General features: G+C 39.9%; 1 protein-coding gene across 7 annotated transcripts in view; it reads left to right on the forward strand.

Annotated features, from left to right (window-relative positions):
* The window catches only part of CCDC141 (coiled-coil domain containing 141), a 234,603-nt gene that overhangs the window by 166,821 nt on the left and 43,852 nt on the right, over nt 1–23,930 (forward strand). For 6 of the 7 annotated variants that reach the window (XM_059166907.1, XM_059166908.1, XM_059166910.1 and 3 more), the window contains 9 exons: nt 611–752; nt 2,487–2,606; nt 4,508–4,699; nt 10,276–10,455; nt 15,666–15,845; nt 16,407–16,532; nt 18,555–18,743; nt 19,818–19,997; nt 21,815–21,964. In XM_059166907.1, coding sequence (XP_059022890.1) covers nt 611–752; nt 2,487–2,606; nt 4,508–4,699; nt 10,276–10,455; nt 15,666–15,845; nt 16,407–16,532; nt 18,555–18,743; nt 19,818–19,997; nt 21,815–21,964 — 1,459 coding nt within the window. The remainder of the gene's footprint in view (nt 1–610; nt 753–2,486; nt 2,607–4,507; nt 4,700–10,275; nt 10,456–15,665; nt 15,846–16,406; nt 16,533–18,554; nt 18,744–19,817; nt 19,998–21,814; nt 21,965–23,930) is intronic. The other variant, XM_059166911.1, reaches the window with a different exon arrangement.

Here is a 23,930-nt window from a genome sequence, read left to right on the forward strand (position 1 = left end):
GCTTTCAGGTCACTTTTCTCTTTCTCATGACAGGTGAAAAATGACAATGTGAGGCTTGGTCTCTTTTTTTATGAACAAGTATATTAGATTCCTAATTGTTGGTGATAACTTGGTTTTCACTTAATGAATATAGCCTTGAGCATTCGTCATCATCGAGAACAAGGAACTTAGTGTTACATAAATATTTTGCCCTGTTGGATTAGTAAATGGTTTGTTAATTGGCTGATCCACATTTCTATTCAAAGAGCATCTTTAGATAAATGAAGCTTTTAAATCACACCCCCGGGAAAATGTTTGGCTAACATACTGCGCTTTTTGCCATAGGGTTCTCAAAATATCTTAGAGAAATATTAAAAAGTAAACCTTTAGAGAAGAAGACTAGACCTGTTTGCAAAAACCCGTAAGTCATCTTTTCCCTTAGGACTGACTGATTTAAACAAGGGAACATAATTTGGTGCTACTCAACTTCTGTTATCCCAAAGCCTGAAGCTTGATAACTTCTATTGACTCATCCCTATCATGAAAGAGCAGATCCAGTTTGAAATGTTCCCTGTTTCTGGGACTTCTCTATCAGGGCAGAGTGAACTAACAGCTGACTTGTTCCATTCAGCTCTCGGGTAAGCGGAGTCCACGAGATGATGCGATGCATTCAGAGACGAGTGGACCAACTGACCCAACAGTGTTCAGCGCACAAAGAATTTGCTCTTAAGAAACAGCAGTTAATTGCCTCGGTGGAGGGCCACCTCAAGAAGGTAGTCTCTTACATGTGTCCTCTGTTGGCTACTACTTAGATGCAACTCCTTGCTTAGTGATACCAGATGGCACAGCACCTGCAGCGCGGGGGATGGTGGAGAACAGTGGTGCGTCTCCTTTGGCTTCTCTTAGGTTCCACGTTAGGGTTTATCATTGAACAGCGGGAGTTATAGTTCACTCTTGCTCAGCAACCATTCCTGTCCCAGGTTGCTAAAACTTGCTGTGTAATCCTACCCACCCCGCCAGCCAGCCCTGAACATGCACACACAGAAACAGTTCTTGCTCTTTATACAGAACTGAACCGTGTGCATACTGGGACGGTGACCTTGTTTTATGTGGGTCTATGCCTGGTTCCGGGAGGCACAAATTTCAGTTAACATGGTATCATACATATGAGGATGGCATGTAAATACTGAAAATGATGTTGTAGGGATTTTCAGGGCTAAATTGTCATTATCATACTCTATTAAAGGAGGTTGGCACAAAGGACGTGGTCATTCTGAATAAAAATATACTTATGAAAATCCTCTTTCTGCAAAGTGGATACAATGGCTCAGTACGGGAGAAATTTATTTCCTATTTTCAAAGAGGAATAAAATCAAGCAGCTGCTATTTGGCTAAATTAAAAATGGCTTAACTGTAGCTGGGATCTATAGCAAAAACTATCTCAGTGACTTTAATGCTAATGAACCTTGATGCCTCTGCTGGGTCTCAGATTTTCAATGATGTCTTCATCAGATACAGTGGGCTCATATGCCTGACTTAGAGGACGAGAATTAGCAGACTTCACAGGAGAGGACATGAAATAACCACATCTCTATCCGCATTGCCTTCCCACCTGTTATTGATCCAGAAACTTGGGAATCTGAGCCTTGTTCTGAAGCCTGGGTCCAGGGAGATTCCAAATAAGGCAGCAGCTGCGGTGCCACATTCCCTGGAGCTTGAGACTCAAGCTAATTTGGTGGTGGTGGACAACACAGTAGGAACTCAGACAACTGTTGCTCCTTGTCTGACTGCCAATTCAGACCCAACTTGACTCTGGAAAGTATGGACCCTGGTGAGAGCCAGGAGACGAAGAGCGTAACTTGGATGTTATAGAAACCTTTAGAGATTACTTTTCCATTGATTTGTGTGTACTAAAAATCAAATCATAGTCCCTGACATTCATCAATAACATGGCCCACGTGTGTCCCCATGTTTTAGTGTCACATGTACAGGGTTTGGTACCGCCCCAGGGTCCCTAAATATAGCAGCCCTGCAGGTGATTTAATACCCAGGCTTTAGACCTTTACTTCATGAAGTGCCTGTAAACTGGGCCCCCTTCAACTTACAGTGGGTGATTGTGAGTTAATTAATCAGATAAATTCATCTCTGCTGATGTGTTAGCAGGTGCATTCTCCTTTCTAGGCAATATAGGTGATAAAGTCTTAGAAGGTATGGGTGATTGTTTATATCTCATTGTTATTAATAAAATATGTGTCTGTTTATAAATATATATCTTTAAACATATACTCTCTCTTCGTGGGTCAGTAGTATTACCTCATATGAAGAGCAACATTATTAATTTAACCATGACATTCCAAAATATTTAAGATTATTTTTAGATGAAAATTGGTATATCCATTTAAAGTACAATGAGAATGGAGAGAGTAGTATTTATCTTTTCTATACATAGTCAAACATGTGTGCAAGTACCTATTACTAAGACTGCAATGTATTCTTTATTGCTAAAGGTGGAAATGTCAATTCAGAAAATCAGTCCAGTACTTTCCAATGCAATGGATGTCGGTTCCAACCTTTCTGAATCAGGGAAGATTTTGAGTAAATACTTGGAGCTAGATATGCAAGTTAAGGTAAATTAAATAGGAATTATTATTGTGGTTATGATTTTGTAAATATGACTTATTTTCTTTATATTCAGTGGCAATAGAACTTAATGCTAGCTCTCTTGAAGGTTGCAATTCTACAGTAATATTTGTGGTAAATAATGACTTAAAACTTCTATTATGTGTATCTAAATTATTTATACTTGTATGTGCATTTTTTAGGGTGTTTGAGCTCATTGAAACTTTGTAACCTGGTATTAAACACTCATTTAGCCCCTTTTCCTCACCGGGGAGATGTTAACAACTCCTTTTGGGATGCCACAGGACTCAGAGAGAGTGCTTTTCTAAGACCATTTGTGATTTTCTGCTAGAGTAACTTACAAAAGAAAATTTCCCAGAAGCAACATGCATTAATGCAAGATTCCAGGAAGCAAATAAAAACACAATCTTGTCTCAAGCCCCCTGTTCGGGGATAGAAAATACCCTCCTCTTCTCAGTACCTTCTCTAGCTCCTCTTCACCCCTTTCCCCTGGGACTTAGGGACGAATATATTCCTGCTAGCTCCACGTCCACACTGAGCCCCAGCCGGCCCCAGAAGATGTTCAGAATGGTGAGTCTAGCATCTCTCCAGGCTCACCCAAGTCCGTAGGCAACAGCCTTGTTATTCCCTTGATCCTCAGCCAGAAGACCTCCTTCATGTTTGGGAACTCACAAACTGACTTTTTTAAATGAAATTTTTAAAAACTCATTATTTCAAATGTTTAAAATAAAACATATGTCTGAATTCAATTTCTTTCTTTTTTTTTTTTTTAATTTTAAGAATTTTAGAAAGAGGGAGGAAATGGCAAGGGGAGAAACTCCTCTGCTTCCTTCTACCCAGAGTGCTATCTGGAAGAAACACTTGGAAATGAAAATTAGCTTCATTCAGTGGAGTACTTGGGAAGCATATTAAACACAAGCAGGGAAGCAATTCCTTCTTGCTGCAAATGACAAAGAAGCTTTTTTCTTTCATTTTCGCTTGATTCCTAGCTCAGCCTCACATAAAATTCTACATGGCTCTTTCTGTGGCAATTGTAGTTGTAATGCCTACCATACCTGCTTATCCATTCTATCCATGAGATTTTACTTGCCAGAAATTGCACTCAAAAGAAAACCCAGAAGAGCAACCCTGTGGGCTGTTTAGATTTCGTGTGTAACATTTCCCCTACCCTTGTTCAAAAACACTTCTAGACAAAGATTTAAATAAGACTGCGGAAGTGACATGCCATTTTTTAATAAATTAAACAAGGAGTAAACAATTTCTATAAACTTGCCATCTCCTGTATAACAAAATTAGCTTAAGAATTTGCTAGAGCGGGGCGCCTGGGTGGCTCAGTGGGTTAAAGCCTCTGCCTTCGGCTCGGGTCATGATCCCAGGGTCCTGGGATCAAGCCCCACGTCAGGCTCTCTGCTCAGCAGGAAGCCTGCTTTCTCCTCTCTCTCTCTCTGCCTGCCTCTCTGCTTACTTGTGATCTCTGTCTGTCAAATAAATAAATTAAATCTTTAAAAAAAAAAAAAAGAATTTGCTAGAGCTATTGTTAAATTTCATAAAGCAATCCTCATGTCTAACTAACTTACTTAAAACATTTCTGCCATTTTGTTTTATAACTTTTCATACCAAACAGCCTGCCCTCTCTTTGTGACACAAAAAATAGAATGCTCCAGATGAAAAGCAGAGCTGATAGTGACAGAATAATTTGAGATGGTTTTCATTTTAAGATAACTTTTTTTTTTTTTAAGTTTTGAAAGTTGTGCCTTTCTTTCACTGAGGAGAGTTCTGATACAAGTTCAATTAATAATCGTAATAGATGGATGTACAGAAGGTAATGAAATGTGAATGTTCATGATTCCCCTGTCAGCTTCTGACCTCCTGTGCTTTGCTTTCATAGGAGACAGCACATGAATTAGAAACAGCTGCAAAACTTATGACAGAGAAAAATGAATTTGAACCTGACGAAGTGGCATTGCTTTCTTCTAAAGCTAAGTGGTTAGAGGAAGAATTAAAAATTCTTGGCCAAAGGATCAGCTCCAGGTCACAAGTCCTGCAGTCTTATGTGGCATTTCTCAAGTCCTCAGAAGAGGTACGGTGCCTACACGCTGACCTTCTTCAGCAAGGTGACCTCTGCCCTCTTCTCGCTTTCTCTGGGGATAGAAGCCCTGCTGGGTAGTCCCGTATCCTCCACTCCCATGCTTATTCACTGGCCCAAGGCACCACCCAAGGACTCAAAGAGTAGGTTGTTTTCCTAAAAAATAAGGCAACTGTTAGGTGTAGATATATTCACAAAAAAGCAAGGTGGTTGTGTTGGAACACTCTTTACTGTGGTCTACAAGCATTTATAATATCCTAAACATAGAACAAAATCATTTAAAAATAAGTCACCTTTTACCATGGATCTCTCTGAATACTCAACAATTACTGTGATTCATTTAAAATACATACACAGAATAAAAAGTTACAGGCTTTGGGGTCATCTCAGATCTGTCTTGTTTGATGGCTTTTAACAAGTTCACCTCAGAGAGTGTCTTCTGAGGCACTGTCTTGACAGGGTTGTACCAGAGAATCTGTGAAATTCCCTCTCGTAGACTACGATTCATAGACTACGACCATCTTTCAGAGATCCAGTCTCTGAGAGAATAACAAAAAGGGCTAGGGCACCACCTAGGAGCAGGCACACTCCCCAGCTCTCAGGGAAGCGGGCACTGGCCTAGTGCAAGGTAGAACCTACACCGTCAACTTCAGGGTAAAGCCAACCAAAGTTAAGAAGCATGCTGGAATTCTGTTTTCTCACCCCGACCCTCCCACTGGCACCCTTCCCACCACCCCTGTCCCCCCACCAAGTGTCCTGCTTAAGCACAGTCTCCCCTGTCAGCTCTCCTTCCCTCATGTTCTGAATTCTCCCCACTCAGAGAGAAGGCCATGCCCAGTCCCTGCAAATCTCAGGTAACCACTGCCTCCTGTTCCACATCTATACTCCACCTTTAGTCACCTAAACTTTTATTTCGTTTTTCTTAGTCCTGAACCCTCATGGTTTGGGAGCGGTGTTGCAACTGACAGGATTATCCTGTTGAACATTTTTAGTCAGAACTTGAAATGGTGGACGAGGTGCAAAGAAATGCTGTTTTCTGTGTCACCATTGCCAGAAATGCACCTGCTTGCCTTCTAGTTCAGCATCTACTTCCATGCCCGCTCTGGTCTTTGGGACCAAGAGTCTTTCTAGCGCTGGGCCTTAGCTTTGCAAGAAACACTTTCTCAGAAGGGCCTCCTGTCCTTCCACCCTCCCTGGTCTCACTAAATCTGTTCTCTCTGTGGAGCCTTCTGTCCTTCTCAACCTGGCAGTGCTCTCAGTCCGTCACCCTCTGACCCCTTCAGGCTTTCCTTCTTTCCTCACCAGGCCCTGGTTATTCTTCTGCAGCCCGCTCCCCTTGCCGACATCTCCTTGCCGTCCACCCTGCTCTCCCTGCCAGTTCCCAATATCAGGCCAATCCAACGCTCTGTTTATTCAGCTTTCAGTCACTCCTGCAGAAAATTACGCAGTTGTGCTGACTGACACCGTTACGATGAACGGGTCTCTGCCATTGCTGGGGTTCCAGTATGTTCCCTCGTTGGCGCTCATTCAGTAGCAATTCTCAAACGTCTTACCACAGTTGCCATCCCTAAATCTCAGCCAGCGCCCTTTCCTCGTAGGTGACTGATACATGTGACACAAAAAAACCCTTGACCTCCTTCGACTTGCAAAGCTATTGACACGTAGCGTCCCCCAGTTGCCAATAACATGAAGCCTCTATTTGCGCACAACACCAATCAGCAGTCGGTGCCTCCGTGCACACGCCTGCGCCCTTCCGAATCGACGTCAGCCAGCTCCAAACTCCAGTTGTTCCAATCTGCTTTTCCCCTTGCTTCCTTCTCGTGGGTGTACAGCCACGGCCGCTGGTGTTACCCTCCCCGAGGCGGCCGCTCTGTAGCTGTCCTTCCCTTTGCACCTGCGCTCTCGGAACGGGGAGACGCTGCTTCCGGCTTCTGCTTGCCCGTCCTCCCCACGCCTCGCCCCGCTGCCTCTGGTGCGCTCCCTCTTCAGTCCTGTCATTTGCCACCTCCTTCCTTCCATCAAAAGTGTTCTGATAAGCTACTTGCTGGAGGACAAATGAGACGCTTTATTTTTTCAGTCCTCATTCCTGTTAATCTCTCCGCCACATTTATTTAACTGTCTGGCTCTTACCTCCCGTGACTTTTTAAAAGGCAGATTTGTCTCAGTATGATTTATGTAGGATAAAATCCCCCTATTTTAGAGTGTGAGGAGTTTTAGTGTATTTATAGAGCCGCGCAGGCATCACTGCACTCCAGTGTTAGAATATTTCTGTCACCCCAAATAGGGGCTTGCTGCATAGTTTTAGTCAGTCCTGGCTTCCACCCTCCAGCCTCAGGCAAGATCAGAAATGCTTTCTTTCTTTCTTTCTTTCTTTCTTTTTTTTTTTTTTTAAAGATTTTATTTATTTCTTTGACAGAGAGAGATGACAAGTATGCAGAGAGGCAGGCAGAGAGAGAGAGAGGAGGAAGCAGGCTCCCTGCTGAGCAGAGAGCCCAATGCGGGACTCGATCCTAGGACCCTGAGATCGTGACCTGAGCCGAAGGCAGCGGCTTAACCCACTGAGCCACCCAGGCGCCCCCAGAAATGCTTTCTGCCTCTGTAGACGTACCTTATTTGGATATTCACATAAGTGGCATCATCTTGCCTACTTCTTTATCTGTTCCTTCTCCTTTTCCCTCACTTAGATTTCTGTTTCTGAGGTGTGGTGGGTCTTGGAGCTCTTGCCTGTGCTTTCTTTTGGACATTCTGTACACTTTCTATACAAAATCATACCCCTACATGTGGTTTTAATTCACCAATAACTCAAATGGCTCCTCAGCCCCCACTCTTCCAAGCCCCAGATCAATGCTTTCAACTTCCCATCATAATAATTCCCTGTATATCCTGGAGATTCCCGAATTTCAACAAAACACCACCAGTTATCTGTTTGTCAAATGTGTTCTTCTGTGTCTTAATGACCCCATCAGTTTTCAGAAGGCCTGTAAAGAAGCTTCAGAGTCTTTTCCAAGACCTCTCCCAATGAGCACTTACTTTGTACGAGGTCCCATGCTTTTCATTCCTGATTTTATTTCTTTATTTAAAGATTTTATTCACTTATTCAGAAGTGAGAGAGAGAGAGAACAAGTAGGGAGGGAGGGGGTAAAAAGGGGAGAGAGAAGCAGACTCCCTGCTGAGTGGGGAGGCTGAGGTGGGGTCAGTCCCAGGACCCTGGGATCATGACCTGAACCAAAGGCAGATGTGTAACCAACTGAGCCACCCAGCTGTCCTCATTCCTGATTTCGTTTAATCCTTATAACATCTCTCTGTTTAGTTACTATTATCGCTCTTTCACAAATGAGGGAAACTGAGACTCTGAGAAGTTAGGTGATCAAGCAGCTAGTAAATGTCAAAGCTGAAGTTTAATCCCCAGTCTCCTCCCTTTTAGCTTTTCCTGTATCAAAGGCCATGCTATCCTTTGTTTATCTATAGGGACAACCTTTAAGATTTCTGAATTCTCCTTCCCCTCCACCTGAACCATCACTTCCTCGGTTCAAGCCCTCACCATCTCTTGCTCAGCTTAAAGAAGTTGTCTTTTGCCTGTTCCACTTCCTATAATTCTCACTTCATTCCTGATGATAAATGGTCATTCTAAAGCAAATCTTATCATGTTACCTCCTGATATTAGGGTAATATGACAAATGTAATTTATAAAACAAATTATCAATAACTTTTTTTTTTCAAATTATAAATAACTTTCCCCCAAAATGGATGAAGTATTAAAGTTTATCATTAATTCCCTTATAGCATAAACCAATACAGATTCAAGGGAATTCCTATACATGGCGTCCTTCTCACTTGTACTGAAGGCTTCTTTGAGCCGTTGGAGTAGGAGGATGAATTAAAATTTATGTTTTGAGATTTGCATCAAACTGACAGACCATCAGATTGACACCCAACCTGTAGCATACACCCCCCCCCCCCAAATGTTGATAGTTGTCATGCTGATTCTGAACAATTGTGACAGCTATCAGTTGTTTCAAACTAATGAGAATCCGTCGCATCCTGTTGGTTAAGGTAGAAAACAAGTTGAAACCTGCTGAACAGCTTGTGGCAATGTGATCCCTCTAGCTTCTTTCTTAACCGCTCAGCTCCAGCAACCTGAACTTCGCTCAGACTAAGTATTTTATTGGGCTCTGAACTAGCCAGAGTTTTCACACTTGTTAACACTTGTTAACCCGGGAGGGTTAACAGGCTTTTCACCCTGAACAATTCTGAAAGACATAGATCAAAGGTCACTTCCTTTCCTAAATTCTTCCCTCTTTACTCCATGTAGACTTTGTGGTCCCTTCTCAGCAGGTGTGTAACCCCGTGCTTATACTTAGCTTTGTGTTGCGATAATTTGCTTATGGTTATATTTCCCCCAGAACTGTCTTTCGGAACCCAAGGAAATGGACGCTTAATGCTTAGTGGGGAATCTTAGGAGCCTCCATGGAGGAGGTAGCATTTTCACTAGTTTAGGAAGGATAAGTAGCAACAGAAAATTGTGGAAAGCTCATTTTAGGTTGAGGAAACAAGCATCAGCAAAACAGAACCATGAATAAATGGAAAATGGGAAATGAGGATAGAACTTCTGTTTCTGAGCACCATTTGCAGGTCCATCTATTAGGTTCCTTTAAATGAAGAATGATGTTAATATCTTTAAAATATGGTGACTAACCATTGCCTGAAATTTCTCGCCTTGTTTAGATCGCTTTCGGTAGTTATGAGCTCTTTTGAGTCTTGTTCTATTAACCATTAAATATTACCCAAAATGCATAAAGGCTTGTGTCAGAATTTTTCTACTATTTTTACATTACCCAATTATATGTTAATCTATAGTTCTATAGGGGCATTTGATTTTATATAAGCTCTGATCAAAGAGAGTGATTTAAAATAATCTAGTACTGCTGGTATTGGTTAGCAAATGAGAAAATATAATTTTAGGCAGGCGGAGTATTATATCTCAGTAAGATAAGCTTAGGGAGGCAGCTTAATATTAATACTTGCAGAGAAAATTAGTAATTGTGCTTTTTTATTCTGGTTTATCACTGACTAGAAGGAAATTGTGATTAATAATTACAAATAATTTGTACAGGCTTACATTTCCTTCTTTCTGATTTGTATTCCCTGGTTGTGTGTGTGTTTGTGTGTGTGTGTGTGTGTGTGTATCTTCCTTCTGAATTATAAAACTCAACTTTAAAGGGAACCACACTGGTCTTTGACGCAAATTGTCCTTAGTTGCAAAACATGCACATATGTAATACATAAATATGGTTTCGCTTATGGTAATGAGATCTCACAGGTAACAAACTTGTCAGCTTAATTTGCTACTGAGGGGTAATCCTATATGTCGACAACCTAAACAGATTTTCCTGTTTTTTTTTTTTAGTAAATTGACAATATTCAATAAAAACTTAAAGAATTCTGAAATGTGGTTTGTTTAATTTTTATATAGGTTTTTATTAGAATTTACTGCTATTTTTTCTTTAAAAATGTTTTTAAGTGTTCTTAATTTTCATTTATATTCTTTTTTTTTTTTTTTCCCCTTTTAGGTACAGGAGCAGTATCAGAGCCTAAAGGAATTTTACCAAACTGAAATCCTGCAGAAGGAAGAGGATGATGCTGAAGTCAAGCATCGATCAGATTCAGCTGAGAAGCAGTGGCAGCTATTTTTGAAGAGGAGTTTTTTAACTCAAGATCTAGGGCTTGAGTTCCTTAATTTAATAAATATGGTAAGAACGACATTAAATGGGTTACACCTTCTGCAAGGATTCTTTGTCAAAGTCAGAACCAATTCATCTGTCTGCTAATCAGTGTTGCTGATGTAAGAAGTTGCTTTTGTTTTTTGTTTTTTTGTTTTTTTATTATTATTTATTATTATTATTATTATTATTTTAGCTTTATTCAACCTAGAACAGTCCTAAAGCCGAGCACTTATATGTTTATCTGGTCTTAGACCTCCTATCCGTTGCTAACAAAGGCTTTTTTAACTATGAAGAAGAAAGAGTGACTATAATTCAAATACAGTATTGTCATTATTACATAACGACCTCAGTTAGAAGTCCATCCAAAAGTTCTGTGTTATTTTGAGAAAGTGCAACAAAGTGTTATAAAATTTCCAGGGGTTAAAGAAAACATCTAGGGTGAATCATCATTTTGAAGAATTTCTTACTATAGTAGATCTTTTCATAGTGAAACTCCATTATATTTAAAAATGTACTCTAAGGCGCCTGGGTGGCTCAGTGGGTTAAGCCTCTGCCTTCAGTTCAGGTCATGATCCCAGGGTGCTGGGATTGAGTCCTGTATCTGCCTCTCTGCTCGGCAGGGAGCCTGCTTCCCCCCTCTTTCTCTGCCTGGTCTCTCTCTCTTTCTCTGTCAAATAAATAAATAAAATCTTAAAAAAAAAATAAAAATGTACTCTAAATATTAGTTGTCAAATTGTATCTGTAAAATACTTGAGAATCTTTATATCAACCTCTGACCCATATAAACTTCTCTACAAAGTTTTTAAAAAATGGCTAATCTACCTCTTCTTTAATACCTCAAGTATCTTTCTAATGAAACTGCTCATTTCGTTGTACAAAATGCCTGCTACTAGTTAACTATTTTTTTTTTTCATTGTTAGGCCAGATCTGTCTTCATATCTGTTTCTAACCCTCTTTAGCTACACAGGGAAAAAAAAGTGTTCATATTTCATTCTTCTCACACATGAAAATCCTTCAAACACTGAAAATAGTTGCCATGTCTAAACTGGGTTTTTCTGGTAACTAACCCCATAGAAATCCATTCTATCATTTATGAGATAGCTTCACTTCTTTTTCTATCCCAGTTCTCTCTCCCAGAATTTTCTATGGTTTGTCAAAGTCGTTCATAAAATGTAACCAAAAAGTGAGGTCTAATTTCAACACAAAGTACAACAAAGCTGACATCATTCTTCAAGAAGGAGACCTAGGAGTATAAAAACATTTTTAGCAGTAATTTCAACTTTGCTGGTTCATGTTAGGGTTGTGATCAAATAAAACTCCTCTTACATTTTCGGGGCGCCTGGGTGGCTCAGTGGGTTAAGCCTCTGCCTTTGGCTCAGGTCATGATCTCAGGGTCCTGGGATCGAGCCCCGCATCGGGCTCTCTGCTCAGCAGGGAGTCTGCTTCCCACCCCCACCCCGTCTGTCTGCCTCTCTGCCTACTTGTGGTCTCTGTCTGTCAAATAAATAGATAAAATCTTTAAAAAAAAAAAAAAAAAAAACCCTCCTCTTACATTTTCACTGCAATTTCTACTGAGTGACTTCTCTCCCATCTTATATTGGTCAGGCATTTATGCAGGACTTTATATTTATTCCTTTTAAATGTTATTAGTTTTCTCCCATATTCCATTGTATCAAACTAATTCTGAACCTGCTCTCTACTGCATTAGCCACGTTCTCTGAATTTAATTCTATACATTTGATAAGAAGGTCTTCTGTGACTTTAAGTAGATTTTTAATAAAAGTGTCTAAGGCTAAGTCGACTTCCCAATCCATTAAGCCATCCCTGGATTAACCCGTTTATTAAATAGTCATAGACACCTCCAATAGTACTTCATTTCGACCACTAATTCACAACTTTTTGCCGAAGTCTGTGTTGAGAGAGACAGCTCAAAAGAAGGCCTATCTACCAAGTACCCTATCAATTATGTAAGTATAATCTGGCATAAATCAGTTTGACTCCTTGTGATCAAGGAATTCTTTCCAAAGTGCTCACAAACTACTTAATTCATGATAAACTTACTGCACTGATTTTCAGTGGAAAGCTTACAGATCTGTAAAGGATTTGGCCCATCCTTTTCCCACTTGTGAAAATGAGGGCATTTTCCTTTCTCTAACTTTCTGGCCCTTCTCTTATTTTCTGTCAGTTTGCAAAGATAACTGATATCGGCAATTTTCCCACTACTCTGAATTTTGATGAATCTCAGTCAGGACTCTGAGTTCATTTGGAAGAGTTAGGTTCTATAACTATTCTCATCCACTTGAGCTATGATTTTCTTTTTATCTACTCTACGTCTACCTTTGCTGTTTGAAGGTGACTATTGACTATTCTTGAATATTGACTGTTCTTATTAAATCTGTGTGGAAACAAAATAAGTGTTAAATAGTGCTAATTTATCGAATGCTATTCTCAAGTATCAGAGAAAACTTGCTAAGCAATTTGAGCATGTTCTTATCTAATATGGGTGCTTTATTGTAAAAACTAATCAAGTCATTTCTTATTTGGAACACATAGAACATGTAGTATCTATCATCTTTTCATTTTTACTTTGTCATATAGTCTTCAATCTCTTGATTATATACTTCTCTAATTTGTAGTCACAAGGAAATCCAAATATTTGCAAACTATATTTTTATGTCAATCCTTTTTATTACTAGCTACATTTTAGAAGTTTATTTTTTAGCCCTGACACTTCCAGTTGGATCTTTTTTTTTTTTTTTACTAGATTTCAATTGCCAGTGAAATTCGCTCTCTTGTCTTCTCTGCCTCTCTCCTGTACTTTCTTGACCATATTAATCATGGGTATTTTTGAAGTGTTTGTCAGCTAATTCCAACATCTGGGCCTGAAGTTGTTTCTGTTGTCTACATTTCTCTTGGTTTCCAGTCATGGAGTCCTGTTTTGGCAGGACCTATGAATCAAATCTATCAAATCTCAGACGTTATGTATAAAACTCATGCTTTACCCTGAGAGCCTTACCACTTTCATTTAATAAATCCTCTTTGTTGATAAATATTAAGGTGTACATAATAGTTAACTGTATTGGTTCAGTGACATTTCGAGATAAGAAAGTGTTGGTAAAGCTAGTAAAACACATTTTTAATTCTTTTCATATTTTTTGGACCATTAGGCTTTTAAGCAAACATTATTGCTGAAATGTGATAACCAGTTCCGTTGTTAAAAAGGAAGAAGGCCAGCTGGCATTTTCCACTGAGTGTTCTGCTCTCAACTGGGTTGCTGTTCAAGCTTGAAACTGAAAAATTTTCAGTTTATTTAAAAAAAAAATCATTAGGATTAGAGAAATTGATTTAGGTGAGAAATCTGGCAGACATCTTGTTGAAAGTGCCAATTTACTAATTTATAACAGTGAATATCAAAGATGATATCCAGGATCCTGCCTTCCTGTTATCAATGTATCTAGAAAACAAAGCACACCATTTCCTGTGCCTGAATTCAAATGGAAAATAGGTAATTTAGTACCCTATTAGATAAGAGCATAGCGAATTTTTCCATGCCCCTACACAGAAGTAGAATGAGTATTGTATTTACTAACTAGACCTTGGACAAATTATTTAGTCTTCTTAAGTGTGCCAAGTACATCATCACTCTTCCTGAATCCTGCTAGCTAGACAGCCACAAACACTGCTGTGTTCTCCCTTTTCCAGACCTTACTCGAATCATGCCCTGCTGGTTGGGCTTGACATTGATATGCTGCAATTTCCAAGTTTACATTAAATTACATATTATATTTTGATTAATAGTTGCTTAATAGTATGTGAAAGATACCCTAACTTTATAACATAGGTTAAAAAAAAATTATTTGGAGTGGGTTTTGCTGAAGTTGTCTAAAACCTTTTATGATATACTAGACTCTCATTAACCATAATTACAGCATATAGCAATTTATTTTTGAACCCCCAAATTCATGGGGGGAAATCTCATTTAGGACCTGTAATTAAACTCTTTTGTAATTAATCAGTACTTTATTATGTCTAAATTGATATATAAATATGGGTCATTAATGTCACTTAAAATAATTTAAAAATAAAATGGTCTTTTATTTATTTTTTTAAGATTTTATTTATTTATTTGACAGAGATCACAAGTAGGCAGAGAGACAGGCAGAGAGAGGGAAGAAAGCAGGCTCCCCGCTGAGCAGAGAGCCCAATGCGGGGCTTGATCCCAGGACCCTGGGATCATGACTCGAGCTGAAGGCAGGGGTTTTAACACACTGAGCCACCCAGGCACCCCTAAAAATAAAATGGTCTTTTAAAATATTGTTACATGTTTATAATACTATCTCTGACTATGATTTAAAAGATCCCTTGACTTCTAGATACCTAGCTGTAATTGCCATTATAGACATCCATGCATATTTGCTCCTTAGAAATTCAAGGATTTATTGAGAAAGGCTGGCCATCAAAGGAAAAACTAGTGCTTTATCAACCAAATATTCAGATATACATTTTTTTATGTGCAAAACCCCCCCCCCCAAAACATGGTCTTACTCTTTACTTTTCTCATCCTTCTGTGTCCAGTTGTTTCTCCCCTTGTTTAAACACACTGTTTAAAGGCTTTCCAATTAGTCAGCCAGAGCATATAGAAGTTGGGAAGAAGGCTCTGCATTTAGATATTGTGATTCTGGTGCATAATAGAGATACAAATATAGAGATTTATAGGCATACATTTCAGTTCTCACAAAAGGGAGTAACATCAAGCACTGCTCACGAGGAAAATTTAAAATAATCATAGTATATACAGTGGGATAATTTGAAGAGAAAAACAGACCTTTTGTATTCCCAATACTGAGACTTTGACACACTTCAGTAAGTGTGTTCAAATAAAAGGTGGACTACACTTCAAAACTTATGCATTAACATAATCTTGACTTCAACTTTTCTGGATCCTGGTGCTCATTCTATCATCCCTTAGGAAGTAACCAGACCCTGGACAGGGGTATGAGGGTGAGGACTCAAACACTACTAGGGTTTTGAAGAACTCAGGACCTGGTGTCCAAGCATAAAATAGAGGTTCTGAGAGCCCTGCTGTGAGCTTTAAACAGGCATTCCAGACTTATCCTCCAATCAGACCCATGCTCTGCATTAGCTATGATCAGGTGTTTGCCTCCTAAAATAATGTATGCAAAAACACTATGTCTCTTGGGAAAGAAAAGCCATTATATGGATTATTAATTTAACAGGCAAAAAGAGATGAAATATTAAACGCGAAAAGTGAAGCACACTTTATGGAGAACACTATGGAAAGCCAGAAGGCAGAAAGAGAAGAACTTGGCCACCTTCGGATAACATGGCAACTTGAGGGCATTGCTACTCAGCCTGTGAAACAGCAGTGGGGAGCATTCAAGGAACAACTTAGAAAGGTACAGGAACATGGAATGGGTATTATTAAGCCTCAAAAATGAATGAAATTCTGATACATGCTGCAACATAGAAGAGACTTTAAAATAGGATGCTAAGTGAAATAAGCCAGTCACAAAAGGATAAATGTTGTATGATCCCATTTACACGAAGTACAGAGGGTCAAGTTCATAAAGAGAGAAAGCAAAAAAGAGGTCAGCTGGGCTGAGGGAAGGTGGGAACCAGGGTTATGCCTAAGTGGGTACAGAGTTTCTGTTGGAGATGATAAAAAGTGTTGGAGGTAGATGGTGGCAGTGGGTTCACACTAATGTGAATGTCCTACTGCCACCAAACTGCACAGTTAAAAATTGGTTAAAACGGTAAATTTTGTCACATGTATTTTATCACAGTAAAATCAAAAACAAGTAAAGGAAACCCAGGTTTAGAACCAGGAACTCATTTGAGGTAGTGAGGGGTTTCACGGGGATGGAAAGTTCGATGATTGTCATCATGGCAGTGATCATTACGTAGTTGCTGGTGGTGTCAAAGAAAACAAATCCTTGACTATCTAACATTTGTTTCAGACTACTCACAACTTACAACTTCTTGATGAAGCACTTACGCCTGTGTCTGCCCTTGACCTTGGAGGGAACCTCCAGACCATTTTAGGGCTACAGAAAAAATGGAACGAAATGAAGCCTCAGCTCCAGGTGAAGAAACAGACTGATGGACTTGGGTGAACAGGAAAAAAATCAAAAACTGTTTGGTTAAAGTTTACCTAATTTTCACAGACTGGTAAATTACTGTGTTTTGTTTTTAAACAAAAGCAGTGCTTATCTAAAACTCCACTTCAAAGAAAAATTTTCTTACTGTTGTTTTGCACTGTTCTGTGTTTGATGATACACAAACATTCAGGCTACAAAATGTCCTTAATATACTCTTATCTTAGATCATTTTAGTTTACATTAAGTTGTTTCCTTATAAATAACAGTTATCACATATATTCACTCTAATTATTTCCCTAGGAGGTATAGACACATTTTAGATTACGACATCTCAGAGCAAGGGTGTGCACGCTCTGACACACAGGCTCTGCTGCCCGTTGTCCCTACAATTACCACTATGATGTCACGGTCCCTGCCCACTGGCACCCCAGTTTCCCACCACCCTCCCAGGAATCTTGCTGTCCCTTCCGGTTCTCCCTCTCAGAGCCCCCTCAGGATGTAAGAGAGAAAACCCTGAGTCACGTTCTCAGTCCCTGACTACAAGTGCCTTTCCTATCCTCTACCTCCTGCTGCTCCTACCCCTGGACGCAGCTGCCAAAAGTGATTGCCAGTCATGCTGTTCTCCTGCCTGGTTTGTTCTTTGCTGCAAAGTCAAGCTCTCTGTGTTTCTGTTGGTTGCAACTTCCTAAGTGTTGGCCTTAAAGAATGCTGAATCAGGGGTGCCTGGGTGGCTCAGCGGATTAAGCCGCTGACTTTGGCTCAGGTCATGATCTCAGTGTCCTGGGATCAAGCCTCGCATCGAGCCCCGCATCGAGCCCCGCATCAGGCTCTCTGCTCAGCGGAGCCTGCTTCCTCCTCTCTCTCTGCCTGACTCTGCCTACTTGTGATCTCTCTCTGTCAAATAAATAAATAAAATCTTAAAAAAAAAAAAGAATGCTGAATCAGAAAGTGGAAGATCCCTTTAAGAAATACCTATTTTAGATTCTTTAAGAGTAAAGCTGATATTGTGGATAACTGGCCCCCTCTCCCCTTCACAAAAGCACACCATTGTAGCCCATGGTGAACGATTTTCCATAAAATCTCGGAGAATTCAACTAGCCTCCCTGTCAGGTACTTTGATATACCCTGTGTTATATGCCCCTTTGCCTTTCATGTCTCCATGTGCGCACATGCGCCCGCACGTGCTGAGTGTGTAAATCCTTTGAAGTCAGGCACCATTCCCAAGCTTTGTTAGTTCTGTCACTGTGCATATATTTGATGCCCCCATGCTTGATTTTGACTTGAAGACCTTTCTGTTACTCATCTGCAAATTATTTCCTTAGCCTAAATCATTTCCGTTACTTCTCTGCTTGATAGAAGAGCCATCCCTGACATTATAGTGACATCCTCTTTGAGTTGTCCGCCCTTTGTAAGTTCTATCCCAGAATCTGGAATCCTATAAGGGATATCTGAGCTGTGCTGGGTTAAAAGGAAGCTGCTCTGTCCCCCCTCTACATGTGGTGGCTATTTGTGGCTTCTGGGATGACCATTTTTAAAGCAGCATATCTACCACGTTGCTCAGCTGGTAGTTCATGTTGATCATTCTGTTATCATAGAGGACAAGTAATTCCCCCATATATTTTTAGACTTGCTATGTCTTGGTGTATTTACCATACTGCCTGATCCTGGTCTGTATTGAATGTCAGAGATAGTCATGGCTTCACAAAAATATCTAAAATACCTTCACTTCCCAGATTACGGGAGTGCTTGGTGCTTCCCAGAAACAGGTGGTTTGTATTTTACCAGCTAGCTCTGAAATGTTCTTTGTGTTGCTAATAATTTTCTTTTTAATTACTGAGAAAAGTAGCACAGATAGCACAAAGCCCAGATTTGCAGGGATGGGGTGGGGCCGACAATAAGTAATTGTCAACAGATGAGAGAATAATTGGTGATATGGACCTTCCTGTAGTCAGTTATAGAAAAGGCTCCCTAAAAGTTGGATATCTTTTATTGCTTTTAACTTCTTAGCAACTGAATGATGAAGTTCGGTACCTCCTAAGAGCGTCGGAAGAGCTAAGTGGCAAAGGAGCCCCTGTGAAAGAGAAGTCCCAACAGCTGAGGGAGCTTATTCATCTCCACCAAACACAGGAGGAGAGAATCCAAGATTACGAGGATATCCTATACAAGCTGGTCCAGTTCCATCAAGTCAAGGAGAAGGTGAGACTTGTCACAGAGAGCTGGAAGACCCTCAGTTTTAAACTATGAAATTAAAAATTAATTATTATGTAATAAAGGCCACATTGTTCATTGTAGTACTAGAAGCTTTCCACCATCTGGCCTTTAACCTTCTTCTCACTCCCTCCTCACCATCCAGCCCAATGGAGCTCTTCTTTGTCCCTCAAAGATAAAGCACACATTCCTAACTCCAAGCCATTCTGGGACAGGTCCCTTTCTCTCTCCTCTACTATTTAAACCCTGCCCCTGCCCCCAGCAAACCTATGTCCCTCAGAATGATGTGTCTCTCTTCTAAATTCCCTGAACTTTCATTATTTATTTTACACATTTGTCATTTTTAGCATCTTGATTCTTTTTTTTAAGATTTTACTTATTTGAGAGAAAGAATAAGCAAAAGAGAGACAGAGAGAGAGAGGAGAGAGAGCACAAGCAGGGGGAGAGGGAGAGAGAAAAGCAGACTCCCTGCTGAGCAGGGAGCCTGATGCAGGGCTTGATCCCAGGACCCTGGGATCATGACCTGAGCCAAAGACAGATGCTTGAATGATTGAGACATGCAGGTCTCAATGCTTCTACCATCTTGATTCTAAATGACTTTTCCCCTCAACTCAAGAAGTGTAAGCTCTTTGAGGTAAGAAAACAAATCTTTTTTTTTTTTTTTTAATGTATCTCAAGTAACTGATATTATGGAGTGCTCAATAGAGCTTTATAGTTATTAGCTTCTCTTAACAGAACATGGAGATATACCGATATCTCTTTAAAATAGCCTCTGAATGTACTCAGAACACAAGTCTAGATCTTGCAAAAGTTTTAGACTCTGACCAAAAAGAGTGTTTTCTTCTTTAAGAGAACTGACAATGTTAATTCCTCAATTTTACCCTACCTATTTGAAGCACTGTAACATTTTTTTCCTTATTTATGACATTAATAATTATAGATAGGCTTGGCAGCATTTTGACCAGGTAATAAAATAGGTTATGGAAAGTAGGCTTTAAAAAAAAAATCAGTCTTCAGAAAAATAGGAAATCCATGTTAATTGTTAACTGTCTTAAATTCCAGCTGGGTCATCTCCACAAATCCAGGGAAACAGAGTATGTAGACCAGCCAGAGGATCTGGAGGATGCCCATGAAGCCCAAGTCCACCTCAGTCGTGCTCAGGAGAAGCAGGCACACGTCGATCATCTCCATAAACTGGCCCTTTCCCTGGGAGTGGACATCATCTCATCAGTGCAGCGGCCTGTAAGCAACTTGGAACACCATCATTCCTACGTAATTAAAGTTGAGAGTTGGGGGGTAATATCAAAGAAATCAGCCCGACTGTCTACTATATGTTAAATTTAAAAATACATTAAGCCATTGGGGTAGTTATTTGTGGTGAATTTCTACCACTTAGAACAAAACAAAAAAAACTTTAAAGGAGGAAAATTGCTTTATAAAGTCTTGTATAGTACATCTATCCTCAAGCTAATTAAAACATAGAATTGTAGAGCTCTGTTGTCTAATACAGCAGTCAGGTTTTTGCATTTGAAATGGGCCTAACGCAACTAAAGAACTAAATTTTAATTTTATTAAATTTTTAATAATTTAAATTTTAAAACTGACACTCCAATGTAATTATGAGAAAACTTTTAAGTACATTGGGAATAGTTTGGATATGTGATTCTACATTTTAAACTATAAACTATGAAATTTGAATATGGATCAATTATTTCTGACAAGTTTAGCAACAATTAAGAAGTGCTTATAAATGTGAATACACACTAGATTTCAAAGACTTAGTATAAAAAACTGTGTTAATATTTTTAACATTTGTTAACATGTTAACATGATGATATTTGGTTGAACAATCTTTATTGTGAAAAATGAATTGCACCTGTTTCTTTTTTTACTTTTTAATATAGCTACCAGAAAATTTTTAATTATTCTTGTGGCTCAGGTTATATTTTGATTGGACCAATGCTGCTTTAGCATTTTGGATCTGGAAAGGTATGGTAGAGATAATCTAGCCCAGGACACTCATTTTATAAAAGAAGGATCTGAGGCCCAGAGAAGGGGCTTTATCCATAAGAGTCCATCATGGAGGAGATTTCTGGCTTCACTGAAGGCTTGGGCACTGATCACTGGATCTGCTTTATGCTACTGGACTGACCTTAACAGAGGAGCCTAAAGAGAAGACAGTATTTTCAGATCAAATTTTTATAAATAACATACAGGACTCTGATTAAAAGGAAAAAATCTTCCAAATTCCTAATTTGAGGGGAGAAAAGATTATGTTTATTCTATCTAGTATGTATAACATTAACAAAATCATAATGGCCAATTTTACTTTAAGGTTTATCTAAAATCTCCATTAAGTGATATAGAATGCAATGAACCTAAAGTTCATTAAAAAAATTTTTTTTTAATTTTTTAAAAATTAAAAAAATTTTTTTAAATTTTTTAACTGAAAGACATAGAAATACAAAATATCTGTTGCTGTTTATAGACAGCAATAAAGTTTTTACCAAGAAGGAGTTTTCTTTTTAAAGAGCTTTATTTTATTAATAAATGTATTTTAAAAAGAAAGAAAAAAGTAAGATGTCTCACTTTGTACAAATAATATTATAAATTGTTCTCCAACCTTTATCTGGCCTTGGCCTCAGCAGCCCTCTGTGTTGAGCAGAGATTGGCGCACTTGCATAATGAACCTGAGGTTAAGTTCAAGTTGACAGGAAAATTATAGTGCAGAAGCTGAATGTTTCCAATGCATATTTTATGCCTTTTGAAGTAAAAATTATACGTTATAATAAACGGTGTCTCTGAAGAGTTGGGTGTGATGAGCAAATCTTCAAAATTGAAGTTTCAAGACTGGAAATGCAACGGTTTGCCTTCCCAACATGTTGGTGTCTGGCTCTCCCTTCTGAAATCATTATATTCAAATATGCTTAATGTAAAGTCAGCCAGGAGCTGGTTTTTTAATGTCCTTTATGAACCTCATAACGCAGGTAAATAGCACATGCATCTCATTGCTGTTTCGCCCAGTCTCTTTGTCACTTCCTCTTCTCTTTCATTTTCAGAACTGCTCTAATGTTTCCGCAAAGAACCTGCAGCAGCAGCTGGACCTCCTCGAGGGGGACAGTGGGAACTGGCGTGCCAGAGCCCAGGAGTATGAACGGACCCTGACCTGCAGCCTGGAGTTCTGCAACACAAGGGACAGTATAAACGAGGTAGGGTGACAGGTGTGAGAGCCCACCAAAGCTGCTCTCAACCTAAAGCATGTGTCTCTTGTCTGTATGTGTGCACCCACAATCGGGGACCTTTATTCCACCTTGACCTTTCATCTACCAAGCAACGTCTCAGGCTCTGAAAGTTTGAGTCAATTCCAAGCACCCAAGTCAGTATGTTGTCAATGCCTAGAAAAACCTAGTATGCACTGTTACAGTGTTCTAGTTGCTTTCTTCCCCCCACTCAAGCCTGTACAGCAACTGCTTGCTTGAGTGGATAGAGCCCAGCAGGACAGAAAGGGCGATGCCGTCCCCATGAAGTCAGCTCCGACCTGCTGAGATTCTATTTAAGGACCAATGACTCAAAGTGAGGGGGGTGGCATGGGCCAGGGGAGCAGGCTCTTTGCCTCAGAGGCTACAAAGTATTATCACCAAAGTCAACAGGCTGGTTTCGTATTTACTCAAATGGAGTGGTTTACTGGAAAAACAACTTCTAGAGAAAAAGGAGCAACAGATAAAAGTTATCCTCGGCGTCCATATACCCGCTCAAACACATAATTCCACCTCCTCTCCCTCAACTCCATCCAAACCCCCAACCCCCAAACATGTAGCACGCTGAAATAACCCTCCCCTAGTTAAACTTTCCATTTAAATAAACTTATTCTGGGGAGAAAACATAGATCAGGATAGCAAAACATAGTTCCTGATTTTTGACTCAAAATTGACAGCGGGATACAGAGTACTATCATTCCAGACGTATTACCATTTAGAGAAAAATGTTTCTGGGTCCATCAGTCACAAGTCCGTTACAAAAGCGGGTGGAGGAAGAGGAAGGGGAAACCTTCTCAAACGTTTTATTGATGCCTGATTTACACAATCTGGGCCCAGCAAATATCAAATATCAGACATTAGCTCATGAACTCAAGTATGAGTATCTAAACTAGAATGGTGGTCGAGCTCTCACACGCTCCTTCCTGCAGGCCACACTTTTATAGGCCGCCGGCAGGTGCAGGAAGGGAACAGAGCTGGAAGGAAAGTGAGAGGGGCAGAGAGCAGGAGAGGCCACGCGGACCCCAGCAGAGACACAGGAACACCAATAATGACTTTCATTTTAGCAATGTGCTGCCAGACTGTAGGGTTGCTGCTCAGAGTCCATGTTCCAGGGACTCATTCTGGGCTAGAGATTCATTCGGGGTTAAGCCCAGAGTGTAGCCTACCTGCTATGGCCTCTTCTGGTTTCAGCTAACAATATTTCATTCAAGTCTTATTAAAGAAAACAATATTAAAGAAAACATTGTTCTCCCCAAAGCTATAACATTTAGATTTTCAGGTTTGCAAACAATTTTTTTTCCACCTTTCTCCAAAGTTATATTCTTTCTTCCCTTCCTCCTCCTGCTTCTCTCCCTCTCCAATCTCTCTCCTTCCTTCTCTCATTCTCCCTTCTTCTTCTTTGGTAAACTTTGTTTTGCCAAAAATCTCTCTCCCTGCAGGGATATACAGCTCTATACTAACAGAAACCACAAGTGAAGGAAGCTAAGGGTTACTCCCAGCTCCCTATAGCTCAGTTTCCATCTTCCTGGATCACTATGGCATGTATGGAGCTGGGTCTCCCCGTGCAGGCCCTTCCCACAGGGGTTCTATTTACAGGCAGCCTCGTGATGAGCCTCTGCTGGGAGCCAGCTTAGCTGAGATGACAGATGTCCCTTGTAGTCACAGCCGGGACGCCCCAGGATTGTCTGTACCATAATGAGCAACCAGATACATGTGGGAATCAGATATCACTTTAACACAAACTCAAACATTAAAAGAACTAGTAGTCTTCCCATTTGTTTCTACTTCATATCCATCTAATCTTTGATGTAAGTTTTAATTTCACATTTAAAGGTTCTTTGAAAATCCTTGGTTCTTTCCTCCTTTCCTTCTTGTATAACTATAGCAGGCATGCCACAGTGTAGCATCCACACCCTGG

This window comes from Mustela lutreola, chromosome 3 (assembly GCF_030435805.1).
Source record: "Mustela lutreola isolate mMusLut2 chromosome 3, mMusLut2.pri, whole genome shotgun sequence".
In the NCBI taxonomy this organism is placed as follows: Eukaryota; Metazoa; Chordata; class Mammalia; order Carnivora; family Mustelidae; genus Mustela; species Mustela lutreola.